Source organism: Calypte anna, chromosome 22, assembly GCF_003957555.1.
Source record: "Calypte anna isolate BGI_N300 chromosome 22, bCalAnn1_v1.p, whole genome shotgun sequence".
NCBI classification, from domain to species: domain Eukaryota; kingdom Metazoa; phylum Chordata; class Aves; order Apodiformes; family Trochilidae; genus Calypte; species Calypte anna.
In genome coordinates this window covers 4,313,230-4,335,789 of record NC_044267.1, presented here as the reverse complement: position 1 = coordinate 4,335,789, position 22,560 = coordinate 4,313,230, and the positions used below count along the sequence as shown (strand labels likewise).

The 22,560-nt window shown below is 48.9% G+C and overlaps 1 protein-coding gene across 4 annotated transcripts in view; it reads right to left on the bottom strand.

The window, feature by feature from the left end:
• Positions 1-132: 132 nt before the first annotated feature.
• Positions 133-22,560, bottom strand: part of LOC103536447 (tetraspanin-15) — a 48,288-nt gene continuing 25,860 nt past the window's right edge. For 3 of the 4 annotated variants that reach the window (XM_030464163.1, XM_008502610.2, XM_030464165.1), the window contains 6 exons: positions 20,262-20,336; positions 17,781-17,876; positions 13,520-13,633; positions 8,970-9,023; positions 8,300-8,416; positions 133-482 (listed from right to left, as the gene is read on the bottom strand). In XM_030464163.1, coding sequence (XP_030320023.1) covers positions 243-482; positions 8,300-8,416; positions 8,970-9,023; positions 13,520-13,633; positions 17,781-17,876; positions 20,262-20,336 — 696 coding nt within the window. In that variant the 3' untranslated portion in view covers positions 133-242. The remainder of the gene's footprint in view (positions 483-8,299; positions 8,417-8,969; positions 9,024-13,519; positions 13,634-17,780; positions 17,877-20,261; positions 20,337-22,560) is intronic. The other variant, XM_030464164.1, reaches the window with a different exon arrangement.

The following is a 22,560-nucleotide window of genomic DNA, read 5'->3' as shown; positions in this document are numbered from 1 at the left end:
GTAAAAAAAACCACCCCAAACAACCTCAAAAACCCCAATAAAGAGACACACAACCAAAAAGGCAGCAAAAAGACCCCAGGGACCTCCCTGGGCTTGCACAGTGCATTGATTATTTTTGTTTGTTTTTAGAGCCCTCCAGTGTTCCTTTACAGTTTCCCCCCCAGAGCATCCCTTGAACCTGAGAAAATAAATCCCATTATTTCCACCTTCACCATCCACCCCCTTCTCAGTCCTCAGCCTCCTCACACTTTGCTGTGGCAGGTGGCCTCTTCCTCCTCTTCTTCATCTTCCTCCTCCCCATCATTGACAGGGATGTAACCCCCTTCCTTGGGCAGGCACCAGCACCAGCCTGCACCACTCAGATCCACTGCCCCAAAGCTGAAATCTCCCATCTCCAGGAGCTTGAAGTCAACAGCATCCAGCTTGGAGTAGATGTCATCCAGCTCCTGCCAGTACAGCCAAGCCATCACCAGGCCAATCACCTGCAAAGCACAAGGGTTAAAGCCACTGGATCACACAAATCCTTCCTGCTCATCCAGGAGGGTGTTCTCCTTCCCAGGATGCTGTCAGCTGAACTTCTAAACTAAGGAATTGTTTTGGCTGAAAAAGACCTTTAAGATCTTCCTGTCAACCATGACCCCAACTCTACCAAAGCCACCACCCCATGTCCCTCATCCCCACATCTCCAGGCTCTGAAACCCCTCCAGGGATGATGGGGACTCCAGCCCTGCCCTGGGCAGCCTGGGCCAGGCCCTGACAACCCTTTCCAGGCAGAAATTCTTCCCCAGCTCCAACCTAAACCTCCCCTGGCACCACTTGAGTTGTGCCAAAAGTTCCTCTTGTCCCATCCCTTGTTCCTTGGGAGCAGAGCCTGACCCTCCCCTGGCTCCAACCTCCTCTCAGGGGGTTGCAGAGAGCCACAAGGTCTCCCCTCAGCCTCCTCTGCTCCCCAGGACCCCCAGTTGCTCCTCACAACTTCCCCAGACCCTTCTCCTTGCTCTCCAGACCCTTCCCCAGCTCCAGTCCCTTCTCTGGACACTCTCCAGTCCCTCAGACAAGAGAGGACAAGAACCATGGGACTTGATGACCTCAAAGATCTTTCCCAACCAAAACAATTCCATGAATCTGTAATTCTAACTCTGCCAAAGCGGAATTAAAAAAAAACAAAGCTCATTGCCCAACTCATTTATGGCCAGGTCCATCTCAGGACTTCCCACCTCACCTCTGCCAGCAGGACATGGATTGCTTGGACGTCACCAGCAGCATCACGGGGAGAGGAGCAGCAGCTCCTGCTCCAATGAAGTCACTGCTGCCACTCGGGTTATTTCCCATTTCCCTGCTGGCTGGCAGGGATTCTGGGATCCCTGGCTAGCAGGAAATTAAAAAATACTCTTTAAATCTTGAGAAGAAGAAGGGGTTTGGGGAGGGGGGATTTTCATCAGCACAAGATTTCAGGCTCTGGGCTTTGATTTCCCCCAGTGCTGTTTTACCACCCATGGCAAGGAGCTATTTGCAGAGCTGATGCTGACAAGGGGCACGGTGGCAATCAGAACACTGGCCCTGGGGACACTCAATCAGCCCATTTTCAGCCCAAGCTGCTAATCCTCTGCTCACCTTGGCTGCTGAGCCTGATAATGAAGCTTTATTCCCCCTTAGCCTCTGATGCTTCAGGATATTTGGCACCAGGAGACAACTGGTGAAGCTTTAGAGATCTTTCCAGTGAATGAGAGGGGATGGAGAAGGACAAGAAACCCTCAGGGGTTTTCCTCTCATTTTTGAGGCCAGGAGTTAACACGTTCTTCTGGTCTTTTTAACAGAGTCAAGAAATAAAGGCAGCTGCACCCACACCCTCCATCAGCTGGAATCTCCCCCACACTCTGGTGTTGGGTTTGGAGCTGAAAAACATTATTCATCATTTCTCTGGGTCCTATCAATCCATTAAACAGTCTGGAAAGCAGGAACATTAAGAGAAAGATAAATGGGGACAAGAGAAAAGGGTTGTAATGCATGTTAAATCGGGGACTGGTTTTGTCCCACAGTGGAAAGGGAAAAGGGGTTTGTTTGGGGGTTTTTTGGTTTCTTTTGGTTTTTTTTTTCTTCCCAGAGGAGGCTGCAGAAAAGGGAGGCAAAAACTCCACAGGGAAAGTGTGGCACCCAGCAAGCTGAAAGCCAAGAGATGAACACAGCCACCCCCAGGGTTTAGGTTTTTGCCTTTTAAAGCTGGAGAACCCAGCACCACACAACCAGTGCCTGGAACAGGAGTCACCCCTAAAGAGCTCAATAGTTCTTTTTCCCTCCCAAATCCACTTGAAACTGGATCCCCAAGGGGCACCCCGGGATCAACAGCTCCTCCCTCAGTGATTCAGGAGAAGCAGACGACCACATCCCTGGAGATGCTCTCCCAGGATCACAGAATCCCAGGATTTCAGGTTGGAAGGGGCCTCAAGTATCACCTGGTCCAACCCTTCTGATATTCTTGTTTCTGTGAGGTGTCCCAGCACCCCTCGAGCTGAGACTTCCAACTTTCCAAAGTGGGGGAATCCACTCCTCCCCCTGGGAGACCATTCCAGTGTCTGACTGTGCTGAGTGAAACATTTTCCTCTTCTGTCCAACTGGAGTTGAAGATGGAGAATCCTCTCCTTGGATCCTTGCCCCTTTCCTACTAATTGCACCCACTACTCCTCAAGGAGCATCCTGATTATCTGATGTTCCAGCTAATTACTGGATTTGGTGAGGAACAGGATTAATCTCCCCAAGAAGAGACAAAGGGCTGGAGGTTGCTGCATGGTCACAGCCAGCAGGGCTTCCCCAAGCCAGGAATTACAGAAATCCTGGACCTAAGCCATCAGGGTTCCTTGCTGGGAAAGACAAATGAGGATGCTGAGATAGAAATGGAAGCCTGGAAACATCTCAGCATCTCCTTTTGTCATCAAAATGGCCTGAAACCAGGTTATCAGCCCCAGAAACTCCTCTGGATGCATCTATGTGTCTCCCTGCTTCCCTCCAAACCTTCCCTGGTGCTCTGAGCGTTCCAGATCTATCCCAGCTGGCAGCTCCAGGACATTATTTCATCTCCTGTACAGAGCTGCCATTCATCTCCAACCCAAATCTTGTTCCTTGAGAACAGGCACAGGAGCAGAACTGAGCTGTGAAAGCTCAAAGTCACCAGGGCTGGAGCTTGGATTTGGTGGAGGAGGAAAAACAACAAACCCAAAGACTTGGCCAGAGAAACACCAAGCAAGGTCTTGTTTGCTCTCCTGTCCCATTCCCACCCCTTCCCTTGTCTCCTAATCCTGCAGAAACCTCCAGATGGGGATGCAGGAGCTCCAAGGCTGCTTGGATGATGCTCGGGGGTGGCTCTTGGCAAGAGCTCCCGTGCAGCTCCAGATAATGAGATTGTGCTAATCCAGGTTTGCCAGCAGAGCCCTAAGGATCCCCAAAGTTCTGAAAGAATGCTGAGCTGGAGGGCAGGTTTCAGCATTATTTACTTCATTAGCCTGTCATCAGATTCAAATCCACAAGCAAGCAAAACCCATTAAAAATGACAAATCTTTAAGCAAGTGTGTCATTTGTTCTCCTCCCTCCCTCCCTAAAACCAAGAGAGTAATTCAGGAAAGATCTGGGGCTTGCAATAAATCAAATGCAAATGAATTCTTCCAAAGCAAGAAGGTTGGGGGGGAGCATCCCCCCCTCTCCTGCTCAAGACTCAGCCTCCAGGTTTTGCTGGGGATTTCTTGAATGGAATAAAATGACCCCAAGTCCTCAATTGCCAACCTGAATCACACACAACCCCCCCAAGGCTTTGCTCTCCTCTGAGTTATGAACCATCTTCCTCCCCAGCTCGCCTCGAAATCTCCTCTTTCACTTAATGAGAACAGAGAAAAGCTGTCAGGAATATAGATGCATCCAATATCCCTGCTACCAAGGGCACCATGTTTTTCCCCAAGTAAAGAGAATTCTACGGCGAGCACTGATTTTATTGCACTGCAATCTGCAGGCAGGCCTCAGAGCAGAGGAGTGTGGTAAAAAAACATAGCAAAAATCAGGCTAAAAACCTCCAAAAGCTGCTTTTCTCCCTGCCCTCCCCCTCCTCGGGCTGGCAACCACCACCAAGCAAGGGGAGAACCAGCTGGGGGTTACTTGGGGGGCATTTTTAAAGCTGAGAAAATCCCTTTTTCCCCCTGGCTGGGAGGTGCAGAACCCCCCCAGCCTCAGCCAGGCTCCAGTTTTATCTGGGGGGTTTAAATACTCAGGGTTTGCAGAGGATCAGCTGAGGAGCTGCTCCTAGAGCAGGAGCAGTGCAGGATGCAGCAGATGCAGGAGCAGTGGCATCCCTACAGGAAACCCACAGAGCTTTGCACCCCTAAAGCAGGGAAGAAGTGGCAATATGGGGTCTTTTTTATATATACATCTCATTTTTGCAGTCAAATCTGGTTCTCCCTGGCAGCACACTGCCCACCTCACAAAGCAAGGAGGGAAACTTTGGAAACCCAAAGCATCAGAAGCCACGAGGAGCTTTGCAGGTACCTGGATGATTCTGTTTCAAGCCACTAAGCCCAAAATGTTGCACTAGGAAGGTTTTGGGTTTGTTTTCTTTAAATATATTTAAACACCCAGAATGGGAGGCAGATGGCTGTGGCTGTTTCCCACCTCCCAATAGCAGCTGAAAATGATCCAAACTGGGGTATTGAAGCTGAAGACCTTGATCTCCATCTCTTGGCAGTGTTTTGGGGCTCTCCTAGAAAGCCACAGAGGGATTCTGCCCCAAACCCATCCCTTTAGGACTCAGTGAGCTGGAAGGTCCTTTCCAGCCACGATGATTCTGTGAACTTAGGGTGAAGAACTTCAGAATTTGTATTTGAAACGTGAGTGGGATGTCTGCTGACAACCAGCCATGATTCTGCCCATCCAACCCACTAGAGGAAATCCATTTCCATCAGAGAGACAGAGAAAAAAAAAAAATCACACACAAGTTCCAAAACACAAATCCTCAGGGATTTTGGCTCAGGGGCTGTAGGAGCCAGCAGGAAGGGTGAGGAAATAAAAACCCATTCAGAAAAATGGAGAACTTTGGCAATACAAAGCCCTTTGCAGAAGGCAACGTTTCAGCACTTCTGGCAGCCAGAGATGGAGACACCACCCTGCAGAACACCTTTCTTGAGGCTTGAAAGAGTTGATCTTCTGGATTTATACACTTAGGAGGGAACAACCACCTCTCCACCTGGCATTCTGTAGCTGCTCCCCAGGGAAAGCTTTGGAGATGGATGAGATTTCAAAGCAAAACCAAGGCAGCAACAATTTCCTGCCAGCTGGTTGTGCCACGGAGCTGATAAACACCAACCCTTGGCAGAGACCTGGCAGGTTTTTTTCCTGTTTAATTGGATTCCTGCAACTTTCTGCTTCTTCAGGAGGGAGAAAAAGGGGATGGAGAGCTTTTTCATGCCTTTGTTTCTACCTCATTACAGTGGCTCCCTCTTTACCTTGCTAAGGAGGATGAAATCCCACGGGAGAGCATCCCCTGCAAAGATGTGGGTGTGGAAAAGCTGGAGGTCGTTTTCCTGAGGTCCATCTAAAAGCTGCTGAATGAGCCCCTGGGTATGGCAAAGGGGAAGGAGCAAGCCCCAAGGTTATTCAGCTTATTTTAATTACAAATGCACCTCATGCAGGCTGTGAACCCCTCGGATGATCTCACTAGAGGCAGGGAAAGGAGTGCTCCAAGGCAGAGAAAATACTATTTTATGTCCTTTGCTGCACCTGCTGAAAGATCAGGGGCTGCTTGATAATAAACACAAGCAGGAGGAGGCCACGGTGTGGATTTGCCCCTGCCTGCCTGGGACTAAATGAAAACATCTTCCTGACAGGCAGAGGAAACCCATCATGGTTTGGCCTTGCTCTGCATGAGAAGGGCAAGGAAAGGAGGAAAAAAAGAGGATGAAGGGGACTTCTGAAAGGCAGAAAAACAATGGAGATGCTGCATTTTTGCTCAGCTCTGAATTGAGTCAAACGACCCCAACCACGTCCCCTCTCCTAACTGGGAGTTTTTCAACCCCTTGCTTGATGGTTTCCTCCCAAAAGGCAGAGAAAGGAATGATTTAAGAGCACATGGAACATCCCTGACTCCCTCTGGCTCGTGGTGGCTGACATCCTGGGTCCTTCCTTGCCTCCTGAAGCACACAACAGGTCCCAGCATTTTTTCAGCTTTCCCTGATCCCACCCAGAGGTGTAAGGAAACAACAGAGCAGCCTGCCCTGTGCCCTTCCCTATTGGGGGGGAAAGCAGAGAAAACAGAAAAATGTAAAAAAAACCAACTTTTGGTATGATGGAAAGCTAAAATGGGATGGCTTCCCACCCAGGAGCACAAAGCCATGACAACACCCAGAGCTCTGGGTGCTCTTTGCCAGCCAAAACTTTTCTTGGGTCTCTCTGCACCAGAACTGGGATGATGAAGACTCCAGCCCTGCCCTGGGCAGCCTGGGCCAGGCCCTGACAACCTTTTTGGGTGTCAATGCATCTGCTCAACCCCAAGTTCAAGGCACTGGCACCTCCCTACATCACCAGTGCCACCCCTTTCCCCTTGGCTTGCCAGACAAGATCCTCACCCCAGCTTTCTGCTGGCAGGAGCTGGGAATGAAGCTGTTTCTGGGCTGACAGCTCCTGGCAGCACAGATGGCCATTTATAACAGAACTCCCTCCCAAAACTTGACAGAACCCAATCTGATTTATATTTAAAACCTGGAAATAGGGAGCAGATGGGGCGAATGAGGTTCTGCAGCATTTAAGGGCACGCCAGGAAAAAAAAATCCCAAAAAGCACTTGATCTTCATCAAGGCTCAGCAACCCTCATTGCCAGCTCTGGTTTGATTCTCCATCCTTCCCAATTAAGAGCTTCCTGTTGGCTGGTTAATGGGGAACACAACAGGAGGCTCCTGCAATGGCCTCTTGACATCCTAGGAGGCAGATGGAAGTGGTCGTTGCTATTCCAGAACATTCTCACCCCATTTCTGGGCCCGTTCCCTCTCCTGGTTGGTAGCACAGCAGAAAACCATTGCTCATCTTTACAGAAAGCACTTGAGAAAGGAGGAGCATCCCAGGTAGGATGGGCACAAAGTGCTCCCTCATCCTGGATTTTAATTTGAAACCATCTGAGACCTCGAGAGAACTGGGTCTGTTCAGAAGGCTCCAAGAACCTCATTATGATGTTCCAGAACTTCAAAGGGGGCTGCAAAGCAGATGGAGACTCCCTGTTCACAAGGAGTCCCATGGACAAGACATGGGGCAATGGGCACAAGGTGCTCCTGGGGAGGTTCCCATCAGACACCAGATGATAACTTTTCATCCTGAGCACAGTCAGACACTGGAATGGTCTCTCAGGGGAAGGGGTGGATTCCCCCACTTTGAGAAGTTTGAAGCCTCAGCACCCCATCCAGCTGAGATTTCATCTCATATAAACAATAACATGAGAAGGATTGGAGCAGATGGTCCTTGAGGTCCCTTCCAAGCTGACACTCTAGGATTCAATCAAAGTCCACCCTTAGAAAAACTATTTCCCCATCAGCTTCTGCTTTATCCAACCTTTATCCAACACCATTTTCACCACAAGCAGAAACACACAAACAATTGCAACCATTTCATTCCCATTTAGATAAAACCCCACATCTGGTAAACATCACAAGTACCTCCCCTGAGGCAAACCCAATGTCACATCCCAGGAGATAAAAAGACTTTTTGCTTGGGAGCCTTGAAAGGAACTCCCTGAAGGCTCAAAGCAACTCTAAATCACCAAAGTTTGGTCAAAAATAATTCTGGAAAGATCTAGGAGAGAGCTTCACCTCCTTGCTAGCACAGTGCCCAGAGTGTTGCAGAGGGGTAGCCCCAGCTGCCACCCCAAATTTCTCTCCTTGTGGGCCACCTGTGATGAAAAGCTTTGTTACCTGTGCTGGGAAGTCACTGGGAACCTCCAGCAACTTAAGGGGAAATGGATTTCATCAGAACTGAAGGTGATTTGGGTTAAAATTTATGCTCTGTTTGAAGGGAGCTGGATAAACAAACAGAAAGGGATGCCCTGTGCTCAGAATGCACATCCTGCTTTTTCCTGCTGTTCCTTAACCCCTGATGAAGCTGCCAGGAGCAGGTTGGGAAGCACCAGCACTGCAGGCAGAGTCTGCTCAGTTTGCTGAGGATGCTCCAGGAAGAGCCACGATGTTTCCCACCCAAGACAAAGAGGCAAACAGAGGGGGAAAAAAAGAACCAAAACTGTGAAGTTTTCCTCCTCCAGACCCTGCCTGGATCCAGGATGTACCTGAGGAAGCAGCAGGGAGCAAACGATGCCCAAAGTGGCCTCGAAGTTGTCTTTGAGCCAGAGCCCCACGGCGTGGATGCAGCCTCGGACGTGGATCACCTCGAGCAGCTCCAGGCGCTGGAAGCAGAGGGGAGAGGAGCATCACAGGGCTGAGATCTTGGGTTTGGGGAGGAAATGTTACCTGTTGCATTTCCCCCTTCTTGGAAAACCAAAGGAGTGGTGTGAGAAGTGCTGTGGAACTGATTTCTTGGGATTAGACCCTTCACTTGGGTTGGTTTTTGACAAATAAACCCATCCCTGGGAGCTACAGATTGGTACCCGGGGATGGTGACATCACTGTCACCCCTGAAGGCCTCAGAATCAGCTTCTCTCCAACCACCAAGCCTCAAAACTCATCTGAGGAGCTGAATTTCCCAGGGCTGATCAAGCAGAGAGCTGGATGCTCCCACAGAGGCCACCTCAAAGCTTCCAGGGAATTCGAGCCTGCCCAAGCTTGGCTGTGCCTGAGCAACACCCTGCCAGGAAAAAAGCACTCAAAATGAATGTCTGCATTTATCTAGCTGCAGTAGCTGCCATCCTAGGTGAGGAAGAGCAGAGAACTGGGTTATTTTAAGAGGTTTGGGGAAGGAGAACCAGATTTTCTATGGAAGGAGGAAAAAGCCAACGTTACCTCTTTATCCAGGGTCCTGTACCCACACAGGGTGTTCACAACTTCTCCAGGGATCTGCAAACAGAGAGTTGGTGACCAGACTTAGAGCAGAGGAAGGCAAAGGGGAAATGCAAGAAAGAAGAATAAATAATAAATTAGAATAAGAATTAAAAAAAAAGCAATAGAAGAGCTCACCCACTCACAGGGTTGCACAAGGCAACTCCAGCCCCTCACTTGGCTACCCCAGGCTCCTTTATGTCCCAGTGCAATGCTGGGGTTTTAAATTCTTTCTTTTAAAACCACTTTTCTCTCTGGTTTCTGGTGGCTGGGAGGATGCTCAGGTCCAGTGATCTGAACTGGGACCAGTTCCACATCCCCCGAGCATCTTGCAAAGCTCTGTTGTCTCCTTTATTTCTGGCCACTTTTTCTGACACCTTCAGTCCTGCCCCTCCCTCCCAATAAAGGGAATTTCACAGGTATTAAATCTATCAAGCTCTGCAGAAAACAAGGAGGAATTACCCCAAAGTCTCCCAGCACTTTGGGGAGGATTTGAGGGATTCCCAAGGCTTAGAGCTTTGTTGGCCAACAAAAACGTTCCAAGATTTACAAACACTGAGAGAAATCCCAGCCAAACTCTGCTGCTCAGTGACTTCTAGAAAACAAAACTCAAACCCAATTTCTCTGCCTCTGCTGGGATGGAAAACCAGAACATTTTGGGTTACAAAACTGCATCTTGCTCATCTGAAAACAAAAAACAAAAATGGGAGAGGAGCTCCAGCACATCCTGAGTTTGGGACTTTGCACCTCTCAGGACTGATCTTCTGACAGTTTGGGGGTTTTTTGGGGGGGGGTTGATTCACAGATAAAACAGCAGCTTCCCTAACACCATTGCCAAAAGGGCCTTGTGGCCCTAAAATGTGCTGCAATTAGGATGCTTTCAGACAGATGGCTTTGCCATCCAGTACAAGCTCACGGACAGCAAAACAAACCCACCTCGTGCTTTGGAAGCACAGAGAAGATGAAAAAGAGAAATGGGCACATTTAGGGGGAAATGATGCTTTCCTCCAAGACATGGCATCAAAGAAATGCTGGCCAGGCTCCAGCTTCTTCCTCCTGTGGCTGGCAGGGAAATTATCCCAGAGTTACCCTACCAAGAGCTTCTGTACCCACCTCCTTGCTCAGGGTGCTCTCAAAAACCCCATCTGGCACCACTTCAAGACACTGATTCCAAACTGGGCTTGGTTAAGGAGATTAATTAGTCCCTCCCTGGGTGTATGAAAGACTTGCAGGGAAATGCAGAGCTCAGCAGCAAAGCATCCCTGAGGGGCACTGAGAGGGATCTCATCTGGGTTGGGACCACACAACTGGAACCTGCAATGCTCTGCAGGTCAAGACTGCTTCTGCAGTGGCAGAAAGGGACCTGTGCATGACCAAGGATCTGTCTATTTGGGTGACATTTCACAATTAAACCACTTTTCTTGACAGCTTTCAGTGGCCCTTGGTTTTCCAGTCTCCCTTTGGTAGCCAAACTGGGACCTTTGATGGTGAAACATCCTGTGGATGGAGCTCATCTGGCTCTGGCACAAATCCATCCCCACTTTTCTTCCTTCTCCACTTCATTAACCAAGGGTTTCACAATCCTCTCCAGTCCTGACCATCCAGCTGAGTAATTCCCTCAGCACTTGGGGTTTGGGAGACAGAAAAGTGAAGTTTTAGCCTCCAGGGACCTTTGCCAAGATCTTTGGTGGGAGGGAAGGTCAGAGCTGAACTGCAAGGTCCCAGACAAAACCAAGCAGAAGCATTTCTTCTTCCAGAATGTATTTTGATGCCTTCAAGGCTCCCAAAAGAGCAACACATGCAGATATAATTTAAACCCACCGAGGGCCAAGGACTGCAAGTCTGGCACTTTTTTTTTTTTTAATTTAATCAGCTGCTTTTCTCCCCCACATTGGTGCCAAATGGTGCCACTTGACCAGGGCTTCAGAGATGCTGGCAAAGGCACAGGCACACCGTGGCTTCCCTGGAGGAGGCACAAAGGTGTTGGAAAACCATTTTAGAAAAGCACTTAGAGATGAGGCTCCCAGTCCCAGGTAGCTGCAGATTTGCTTTTTAGTTTTACCTGAAGGTTTCTGACCTCTGGGAATCCTCTGCCAAGTAGACAGAGCATTCTGGAAGGATTCTGCTCTCATTAATGCAACTCAACCTGTCCTGAAGGATACCCCAGGGTATCCCAGGGAACACAAAGCTCTTGGAGGCTTTTGTGAGAAAAAGAAAGGAATTTCTTGGAAAAGAGGCTGGGTTTAGGGCTGTGCTTAATGACAAGTCAAAACCATACTGCAAACAACCTCCTAAGCCACGTTTCGAGCTCCTTCCTTCAGACAAGCTGACTCCTACCAGCACCTTTTGTTCTCCAGAAGATTACATTTCTACATGATTCTACAAAACATGACATTCTCCAAACTATTCCATCTCCAAATGACCTCTCTGCTGAAATCTCAGAGGTTCCCTGAGGCAAAATGTTGCTGGGCTCTCAGCCTCTCACTCAGGAAAGCCCAAGGAGGACATGAGAAGGGTTTCTTGCCTTACAAACCAGTAGGATTTATAAATGAGTTTATAAAAGGTTATTCCCAGCAAGGAGACCACACTAAGACCCAATCAGGTCTGTCCAGGGCATCCCACACTGGTCCCTTCTTCATCCCTAATTCCTTCTCCCACCTCCTCAGCCCACGAAGAAAAACCCCACAACAACTTCAGCAATTTCAGCAAACAGCTACAAACTGAGACATAAAGGCAGTGCTGGGGGGGTGGGGTGGGGGTGGTTCACTCTACTTTTTAAGCTGAATTTTTATTAGATGGTGTTTTTGTGCTGCAGAGAGCAGAGAAGTCCCCTGGGAGCTGGCTCTCTCTGTCCATTCCGTGCACTGTTGGCATTGCATCGAGCTGGTTTCTTAATCAAAAATGCTTTGCAGTGCCAGAAATCCAATCTTTGCAGAGCCAGGCTCCATCCAGCCACCTGGTTACTGCTCATCCCCTGAAATGCTCCCATTTCTCATGGAGATTCAGGGGCATTTAGTGAGGTTTTGCTTCCCATAAAGCACTCTGGCTGCCAGAGCCTCATTCATGGGCTTTAATTCTTGAAAAAAACCTGGAAGATTTAGCATCAGCTTCCCTTTCCAGGAGCTCCAGCCCTTCACTAGAACATCCTCCAGAGCAAGAGGAAGCCCCCAAATATTTAATTTCTTACCCCACTACATGAACCACCCCCCATTTCTTCTCTCTCCCAACTGCCCAATGCACCCAGGGCTTCTTTTGTGTTTGCTTTTTTTGCCAAATTGTCACCCAAAGCCACGGGGAGTCTCAAGATCCTGAATAATGCACTTGTCTCTCTCCAGCACATCCTCCCAGAAGGACAACACATGAATTCCTAATTCCAGCTTCGGGAGCTTTGAGATTCTTCATCAACGCCCTGATTGGAGCAGGCAATTATTTCTGCAGCTGATTTGCATGCCAGCCTTCCACTGCTAATTAAAACACCTCAGATTTCCCTCTTTTCCTGAGAAAATTCCAACGATATTGGATGGCTGATCTATTCCCCCAGTGCAAGGAGCACCAGGCAGGGCTCAGAGGCAACGATGCTCTGAACCCCTGAGGAGGTTTTGCCACCAGGATCATGCTCAGAAAACCCTTTTTAACAACATTTACAGCATCTCTGGCCACAGCCAGCAGGGATATTTGTACTTTTTCTTTTTTTTCCCCTGCCTTGACCCAGCTCCAGGCATTTTGTCCACAGCATGTGTTGGATTGATTGCAACAAGGTGGATGCTTGGAGTAAACAAGAGCACTTAGCTTGGGCTCAGCAGGAAAAGCACTGCCTGGTGGGGGGGGAAAAGTCTTGATTTTCAGCTCTGAAAATCAGCACAGGGGACTCCAATGGCTCTGCAAATGAACTCCCTCCTCTCCCCATCTCCCTCCCACCCAGCTCACAGAATATTGGGAATGCAGCTGCTCCCGAGACTGCTTTGAATTCCGATGCACAAGGGGGGGGGGGCTGTATCCAAGGACCTCTCAAAGCTTCATTTTCAACCAGAGACCCCAAAACCCTGCAGCAGCACATGCAGACATCTGTCCTCTTGGCCAGGAGCATTGGGGACAGCAGCTCCCTTGGGTCCCTGCTGAGATGCAGCCCAAGTCCTTCCAAGATGCTGCCAGCACTTTGCAGAACTATCCTCCAAAACCCTTTGGTATCACACATCAGGTTGAAAAAAACAAAACAACCCAGGAATCCAAGCAGGAATCCAGCATTTCCAACACCTCTGTGGCGTGATAAGAATGGAATTAATAGCCCAGTGCTTTGGTATTTATTCCAGGTTAAACCTACTAAAGTGCAGCCTGGTTTTAGTTCCTTTAGCAACTTGAGCTGCTTCAGGCTGCTTTGCACCACAGGAGCTGGCAAGAAATCCTAGAGAGCAGAAAGATGCAGAGATAACCAGCTGGAAGAGGGATTTTTTTGGGTTTTTTTTGCTGAATTATGGTGTGAAATCAAGGCATTTTGGGTGCCTTGGCTGCCTTACCCTCCTGATGCAGCAGGTATAGGGCACCCCACAGGCCAGGGGCCCGGTGCTGTTGCAGGAGTGGTACTGGTTCACCTTCCAGTCCTGGTACTCATCACCACCACAGCAGGAGAACTGGAAAAATAAAAGGAGAAGAGCTGAAAAAAACTCAAAGAAAACCCAAAACAAAACCAAACCTCAAGAAAAAAAAAAAAAAAAAAAGCCTCAACCCCAACCATGCATCTCCTCTCCATCTCCTCTCCAACCCAACCCTTGCCCTGAGAGCCCTGACTCTTTGCTGCTTTCCAGGGCAGTAAAAACAAAATTAAAGACACTTTTTTTTTAAAAAAAGTGGGTGTTTAACCTCGTTTAGCCCCATTTCAGAGGCTGTTCTAGCAAAGCACACAGAGGTACTGGAGCCATCCCTGCTTTCATGAGCAAGCTCAGGTTCATTCATGTTTCCCTTATTTAATTAGAGGTGCCCAAGCCAGGCTGCTCCCAGAGATGGCTCTTTGAGGCCCCTGAATGAATGGAATTCTTGGGTCTTGAAGGCAGCTGAGCTGCCTGGTGCCACTCCACAAAATGCTAATGATGCTCCTCAGCCTCACAGGGATTTCTCTTCCCGTCAAGTTAAATTAGAGATCAAATGCTACAGCTACAAAGGGGGAGAAAAAAAAAAACACAACCCCAAAAAAGCAGCTTTTTTGCTTCTGTTCACACAATGAGGAGAAGAAAGAAAGAAAAAAAATTGTAATGAAAGTAATTTTCTGTTCTCCACAGAATAAAAAGGGGCTGATTATCTGGAGTCAGCCCTTCTCTTGGTAAACAAGCTTGAAGCTTCTGCATTTCCCCCCCTGAAAGAACAGCCTGAAGTGGGCAGGAGAGGTGTGTGTGCTTGATGAGAAAAAAACCCCAAAACCCCAGTGTTTTGCCATCCCTTTAAGCACCACACTTGTCATGGAGCAGTTTCTGGGAGAGCTTTAACCCCCAGAGCATCTGCTCCCCACCTCCCAGTGGGTCAGTGCCTTGGCCAATGGGGATAGGAAAACCACCAGGTTTTGGGGTCCTCCTGGTCTCATCCCACCCCAAGAGGAGCAGGTAAGCCAGGAGCAGCCAGCCCACAGCTTCCCAACTATTTTCTACCTTCCTGCCTTTAATTCTTGTGTTGCTTTTAATCCTACTGAGTGAGACCTGCTTGCAAATGTTGTCTGGGAAGAGGGGGGGAAAAACACCTACAGGTTATTGCTACCCCCCACGCTGCCAAGTTTTGTCCATTTGCTTTTGTAATTATGCAAAAATTGGTGTAAATTGGTCCCAAATCCTCACAGTGAGGTTCAGCACCTCCGGGAAGCCTCACAAGGGAGAGAGTTTGAGCCTAAGCTGCTCTTGGCCCTGCACTGATTTCTTGTGAGCTGAGATGAACTTTGGAGGGGCTTTGACTTCCAGGAAGGCTGTTGCAGCTCAGAGAATCCTAAGGGGCAGGAAAAACCATGGGAAGAGCCCTGCAGGTTGCAGCTGGGGAGCTCTCTGAGTTGGGGTCACCCAGGAGATGTCAGCTCTTTGTGTCCAAAACCATCCCCCTAAAGCTCTGTGCTCCAACCAGAGCTCCAACCAGCCCCTCATCTTCCCCAAGAAAAAAGGAGAAAGTTTGCAAGTGCAACCCCCTCATCCCTCCAGAGCCTTCCTGGAGTTGGAGCAAGAACCCCAGCCCTGGCAGCTCTCTGAAACTCAGCTTCTGTGCTCAGCCAACTCCTTCCTTCCACCTGGACCATTAAAAAAAGATAAAGTGAGGAAGAGCAGAGAGCTGCAGTGAATAACTTTGGGCAAACCTGGCCTTTTGAGTCAGCCAGGTCACCAGCCTTGAGTCCTAGGACTGAAGTATAAATGATAAAAACCCCAAAGTTCTATTTTCCTCAGGGCAATTTCTCCTTGCTCCCAGGCAGCCAGACTGAGTGGGTGTCGACAAGTATTACTTGCACCATCACCCTGGTAATGTAAAATATTCCATTCTGGACCATAATTACTTGTTATTTTTACTGGATGATATGGGGCTAAGGGTGGGAAGGCAGCTGGCTCTTGTTTAAAGCATCACTTGAGCGTAGAGTGTTCTTCCCTGCCCTAAACAAGCTGTGTGCCAGCTAACCTGTGCAGAGACAAGGTCTGTACCAGGGAAAAAGAAAAGAATAATCCCTAAATTATGATAACAGGCTGCTCTGAGCTTGTGTTTTATCAAAAAAGCAGGTTTGGGTGCAGTAATTCCAGGCTGACTGCAAGTTTGCATCTTCCCAAAGCCAACTGGGCTGCTCAGAGCCTGTAAAACCAATTTCCCTCCTTTTAAAAGCAAAACTTCCTCTGCTTTCTTTCTCCCCCTTGCTTCTTCCTCCCTTCAGGATGCCACAACTCTGCATTTCAGGTGTTGGCATTGCTGCTGCTCCTGCTTTGGGAATGGTGTAAAACCCCCCCCAGCAATGAGCTGCACATCCTTGCAAAGCTCCTGCTCTCCCTCTGGGATCAGGGGGGCAGCAACACTGGAAGGGGCCACAACTCCTTTTAGTGCAGCCAGAGGCTTTGAGATGGACACCTCCCCCTGCAACAAGAGTTGAGTGAAGAAGTAAATAGAAAAAAATGCTGTAAAAATGGGGCAAGGTTGTAAGGGCTGCTCCTCACTGGTCTGGAGATCCAGAAACCTCCCTGCCTGAGCTACCTGGAGATTTCTGGTCCTTGGCCAAGGCTCACTGAAAGCTCCAACGTGAATTTATCCAGCAGCAGCCTCTGTTTGGCATCTGAATTATGGAGAGGTTGGAGTAACACATGAAAAAGATTCCATCTTTCTCAGAACCAGTCGTTCTGAGCCTCTTCAGAGAGTTCTGAGCCTGCTTAATGCGCTCGGTAACGACTCCACCAGTCTAAAGGGCACCAGGAGCCTTCAATCCCAGCTACATCAAAGGCAAAGGAACTTCCCAGCCTCCTTTTCTTCAAAGCAGGAGATAAGATTCATGCATTTATGATGCTCTAACCCAGAATGAAAGGAGAGGAATCAGGCTGATGGGAGAACACTCAAAGTTCACCTCCAAGTAGCTCTGCCATCTCCAAAGCCCACCCTGGGGATGGGACATCCCTGCAAATTCCCTACTAAATTTCAAGTTTGGGGGGTTTGGGTTTTTTTTCCCCCTTTATTTTCATTCACCAAATGCTGCCAGCCAAGTGCTTCCTTTCCACAGCAACACAAATACAGAATAAAGCAAATATCCTGACTCCAGTCATGAGCAAACCCACAGCCCCCAAACTCCCAGGAAAAGCTTCTTGGTGCCATTTGGTTTTCCAGCACCAGCAAGAACCAGCCAAGCTTCTCTGGACCAGTCCCACACATGGATAATAGCTCCAAAACCTGACTTTTTGGGGCTTTTTCATGTTGTGGTGGGGGATACCCCTGCTGAAGCACTGCTACTTCTTTGGAGAGGCAGAGAAAGACACCAAGCCAGGGCCCCCCAGCAGGAACTGGGAAGGCATTTTAATTTAATACTTAATTGAGCACTTAGCACCTCAAATGTGGTCCATAAAACCCAAGGCAAGGGCAGCAGCATCTCCAAGGTTTGGGTTGAAAGAGGAAATTTATGGGATGGTTTTATAGATCTGCAGCTTGGCTCGAGGAGAAGGGATGGGTCCTGCCAGCTCCTGGAGATGAGAGAACATGCAACCACACACCTAAAAAAATGAAAGCAGACTATGCCAAGCCACTGGGTTGGACTGGGCCAAGCTCTCCCCAGCCCATGGAGCTCAGATCTCCTTCCATCTAGCATGAAAACACCAGATCTGCTCTATTTCTGGGGAGTCAAGGGCTTGGTGCCACCTCAAATACATCAAGATCCCTAAGTTAGCCTGACCTAAGGGTTGCTCCAGCCCTGAAGCAGTTTTAGCAAGTGTTATTTTATTTCTCCATCTCTGTGCAGGCTGGGGGAGCCATAGCTCAGGCATTTATTTCCCATTAGGACTGGGAAATAGAAATATTTTGCTCTGGAACAGCAGCAGAAGGATAACTCACTGAGAACACCACTGGGGTGGGGTTGTTGGGCAGCAAAAGTGTGCAAAAAGAGGGGTGCAAACCAAGTAGGATCAAGATGTACAAGGGAAGTCGAGCAAAGCATCAGAGGGATGGGGATAAACCTCAACAAATCCTGGCAAAACAAACCCTTCAGCTTCAGTGAGGCCCCAAGTTCACCTCTCCTTGGAAAACTCCACAACCAGACCCCCCCAGTGCCACCCCAAACCCCAAACCCCAAACCTTTTCTTGTACAAAATCCAGGATGTTTTTGAAGTCAAGGTCATCATAATAGTGTCTGATGCCCTCCTGGACACTGGAGTGGAAAACTGCATTCATCTGAGGAGAGAAAAACCCAAATAAACAGAGAAACCAAAGCCAGAGCTCCCAGCTGGAAGACACCAGGAAAATACTGCAAAATAATTGAACATTTTTTCACAGTAAGCTGTTACCAGAGCAAAAACTGAATCCCCATGCTGGTACAAACCTGTTTCTTGGGGCAAAAAGCCAGCATTTTGGAGCTCTTGGGGTTAACAGCATCCCCTAACACCTCCTTTTGATCAATTGAATTCTGAAGGTGACTTCTTGGAAAGGTCCCTGGAGATCTCCAACCCCACTGACCAACAGGATTTGAACCACTTGCAGAGGGCTTTCTGCTGCATTAGGAGGGGTTGGAGGAGATGAAATGAGGTGTGATGGCCAAGACTGCCAGCAGCCTGGTGATTTATCCCTGATTTGAGGGAGCAGAAACCTCAGCAGAGCCTTAAACTGGTCCCAATCCCCCCAAACTGCCTTAATCCTGGCCTGGAAGATGCTGGGACTCTTCCTGCTGCTCCTTCAGCTGGATCTCTGAGGATGCTTTGGCACACCAGGCACTTTAAATTAAATAACTGAATGGGCAAATGTCTTTCCCAGATAACCTGGGAAGCTTCTTCATCAGCTGGGAGGCTCCAAGTGTCCTCCTCCAAGCCAGGTGTGACTCCTGCCAAACCACGAGGCAGAAAATTAATGAAGAAAATGAAGAAAAAGGCACTTTGCTCTGAGTTAGAAGCCAGGGAGGGAAGGAAAGGGGAGGGGGAAAGCAAGCATTGCTCTCATAATTCCCTCTGACATGAAAATTAGAGGGTGGGTAAAGCAGGAACGTGGAGAAGAACGTGAAGAAAGAGAAATGAAGGCAGAGCAGCAAACAAAGGCTGCCAAGAGACAGGGCTCAGGCCCAGGGAGGTGAAAGAACGGGGGAGAAATTGCCCAGGTGGAACTTTATTAAAATCTTCATTCCTGGTGTGCCCCCCCCTAAGGCCAACCCCTGAGTTTTACCCTTTTTCTGCCTGTTTTCCCCCAAATAACCTCACCCCACTGGCTCTCCAAGAAGATGCCAGCCTGGAGGCAGCCTCTGAAATGAAATCTTGATTTGAAGAGGGGAGATAAATGTGAACTCATGAAGTTGTGGTCAGGAGACTTCTCCTCTCCCTTCAGAGATCCCACCCCCTTTCTCTCTGACCATTCTTCCCTTTTCCATCTCAGCAGAGCCCATTCCAATGCTCAGGAGTTTCCATGCCCCCAAATCCCTTCCCCCTCCCTGCTCACTTAATAGAGAACCCAATTACATCTCTTTGTAACAAGTTAAATAAAACACCATTCTTCCAAACGCAGATTTTGGGCCTCCCAACAATTTGGGGTCAAGTGGATTCATTGCTGGTCAGAGCTCTCTTTTCCCTCTCATTGTTTGATTTTTAATTATCTTTGGATTCTTGCCCATTAAATTGAAATTAAGGGACAATTCAGGCCCTACTGGTTGCTGCTCCAGCCAGGAATTGCATCACAAGGCTCCTGGTTCCTCAGGGCATCCCTGCAGGATGGAGCTGAGCATCACCAAAGGAGGCTCAGGGGTGGAGAGAAGCTGAGGATTTCGGGCTGAATTTCACCAAAATGCTGAGATCCCACCAAAAAACGTGGGATTTTCCACAGGTGAGAGAGACACAAGCAAGGTGATTGCCTTTGGGGCAGCTCAGCTCCCCACCAGGGCACTGTGGGGTTGGGGGGATCAGAGAGCTCTAGAAAGCTGCTGGATGAGGTTGGCTGCAGCATCCCAAAGGCAACCGTGTCCCCCAGTGAACCCCTTCAACTCTGGGGCTCACCAACCCCATAACCCCAAACCCCAACTTGCCTTTAGGACCCACCAACCCCATCATTCTGAAGTCCAACCTGTCTTTGGGGCTCACCAACCCCATAATCCCAAACCCCAACCTGTCTTTGAGGCTCACCAACCCCATAATCCCAAACCCCAATGGGTCTTTGGGGCTCCCCAATCCCCTAATCCCCAACCCCAACCTGTCTTTGGGGCTCCCCAATCCCCTAATCCCCAACCCCAACCTGTCTTTGGGGCTCACCAACCCCCTAATCCCAAACCCCAATGGGTTTTTGGGGCTCACCAACCCCATAACTCCCAACTAGGATTTTTTGGAAAGCCCCAAGCAAGCCAGCATTTAATGTCAGAGAGGTGAGGAGCTTCATAAGTCCCTAGGACAAACAAAAAAACCTCAAAAAAACCCCAAGGTTTTGGCTGAGAGTCTGCACAGGGAGCTCAGATGGGGTCTGGGTGGTGCTGGAGCAGCCCCAAAAGAGCAAGAGCAACAAACCCCTCTATTTTCAGGCCAAGAAATAACAAATATTGGAGGATTTCCCCACCCTGCTGACACCTGAAGGCCTCTTGATTGCACCTACCTTGGTTTCAAAGATGATTTCAATCAAGAGCAGCAGCAGCTCCGTGAGGAAAATCCCCAGGAGGACCCAGAAGAACTGAAAAGGGAAAGGGAAGGATCAGCCCCAACGGGGAGACCTGGAAACCAAGAGCTTGGAAATCCCATCAGTCCATGACAAGCTCCATGAGGGGCTGGAAAACTCTTCCAAAGAGTTCAATCCTACCAGGGGATGCAGTTTGGTGCCTTGGAGAGAGAGGGGAAGGGGGAAAGGGAAGGGGGAAAGGGGAGGGGGAAAGGGGAGGGGGAAAGGGAAGGAAGGGGGAAGAGGAAAAGGAGGAAGAGGAGGAAGAGGAGGAAGAGGAGGAAGAGGAGGAAGAGGAGGAAGAGGAGGAAGAGGAGGAAGAGGAGGAAGAGGAGGAAGAGGAGGAAGGGAAGGAAGGGAAGGAAGGGAAGGAAGGGAAGGAGGGGAAGGAGGGGAAGGAGGGGAAGGAGGGGAAGGAGGGGAAGGAGGGGAAGGAGGGGAAGGAGGGGAAGAAAGGAACCTGCTCAGATTCCCCAAATCCCCCCCCCAAAATGAGGGTTTTATGACCACCCCCTCCCTGCTCCTTGCATCCAGCTCCATGAGCTCCTTCCAAATCAAATTTCTTCCTGATATGGAGGGGCCAAGCAACCCAACTTCACCTCTTTGCCAGGATCTCTCTGCCTCTTGCTTTCCCCCCCCCCAGCAGTCAGGATCAATAACTCCACAGCTCAATCCTATCATGAGCACCAAGCAGTTCCCTGGCAGCTTTTAATGCAGAAGAAACCACTGGATTGTCACTCATTTCATCTTGGACTCTGCAAAAACCTCTCCTTGGCCTTCCTGGGACTCCCCAGCATCCCTCCTGCCTCTGAGAGATGCTGGGGAACCCCCCCCAGTTCTCTTTAGGGAGTAAAAATGCAGCATGAGAGATCTTTAATCTATGAAAAATTCCTTGGAGAAGGTGACTGCAAAGCTGGCTGTAAATAATCCAGGCTGGGAGGATTTTTGGAAGGTTTTTCTCATGTCAGCCCTTCCCTGGGCTTCCAGAAAGCTCAGTAATTCACTGGAAGGCAGGACTGGGATTAATGCACTGCTTAATTTAATGATTAAACTAAAAAAAACAGAAAAGGGGTGAGCACCAAGGAATGAAATGCAACATGCTGAGAGCTTTCTGGCAAGGCTCAAGAAGTAAACCTGGCTTTTGTTGTCAGCAAAACCTTCCCAACCTGCTCCTAGGATGCAATAAATTCCATGTGTAAGTGCCAGTAATTAAGGTAGCAAAAGCTTCATTAATTCCCCCAGGGCTCCAGCCCCCTCTTCTCCCTCTGAGCCAAACAAATCCCTGGATAAAACACAACAGGGGGGATGAAAAATCCCCCATCCAAGAAGTGAGCAATCTTTACCAGAGGAGAACAGCCCCAATTTCTTGCACAAAGCTCCTGCAGCCACCCTGGGCTTTCCTATTTTGTCTCAAGCAAATGAAATAATAATCATTAAAAAGAGTGAAACCCCCCCTGGATTTAAAGGAGAACAAATTAAGAGATGGAGAGCTGGTAAAAAAAGGCTGGAGGGGCCCTGGGAAGCTTTTCCAGTCAGAACACCACTGGATTTGGGTGTGAAAGGAGAAACCTGGGGATTCTGGTACAAACCTGGAACAAGGGGGGGTTTTTATTTCTTAAGTTTTCCAAAGTGTGGAAAAGTTCCAAAGTTTTCCACCACTGCCCAGGTTTGGAACATTCTGGGCTTTGGTGGAGATGAGGAGCACCTGATGTCCCAAACCTGCAGCACCTTCTCAAAAGCTGCATTTTCCCCATTAGAAAACCCCCACAGCAGGGCTAGGAGCAGAAATTATTTTGGTTTTTTTGTTTGTTTCGTGGGGTTTTTTTCCTCTTTTTTTCTCCTTTTTTCCTCTTTTTTTTTTCCCTCATTTTTTCCTCTTTTTTTTTCCCCAGGAAGGGAATCTCCACATTGCCCACAAATACCCCATTTCCCCCCCCTGCATCCTCAACCACTTGCTTCACCCTTATTTATTTTTCACAGACAGAAAATCCCCCCTCCAGCCACCACCTGCAATCTTCCCAAGCCCAGACCACCCCAAACCCCCCCCCAAAACTCCTGAGGTCAGCTCAGGAGATCCCACCCAGCATTTTGGTTCAGCTCAAAACCTTTTCCAAGCCCTCTGGCCTTGGCAACTTGTCAATTTACTGCAAATATTCAAGGGTTGAGGTTTTTTCAGCTGGCAATGGATGAGCTGGACACTCTGTCCAAATCCTCTGCTCTCTTTTCCAGCACCACAAAA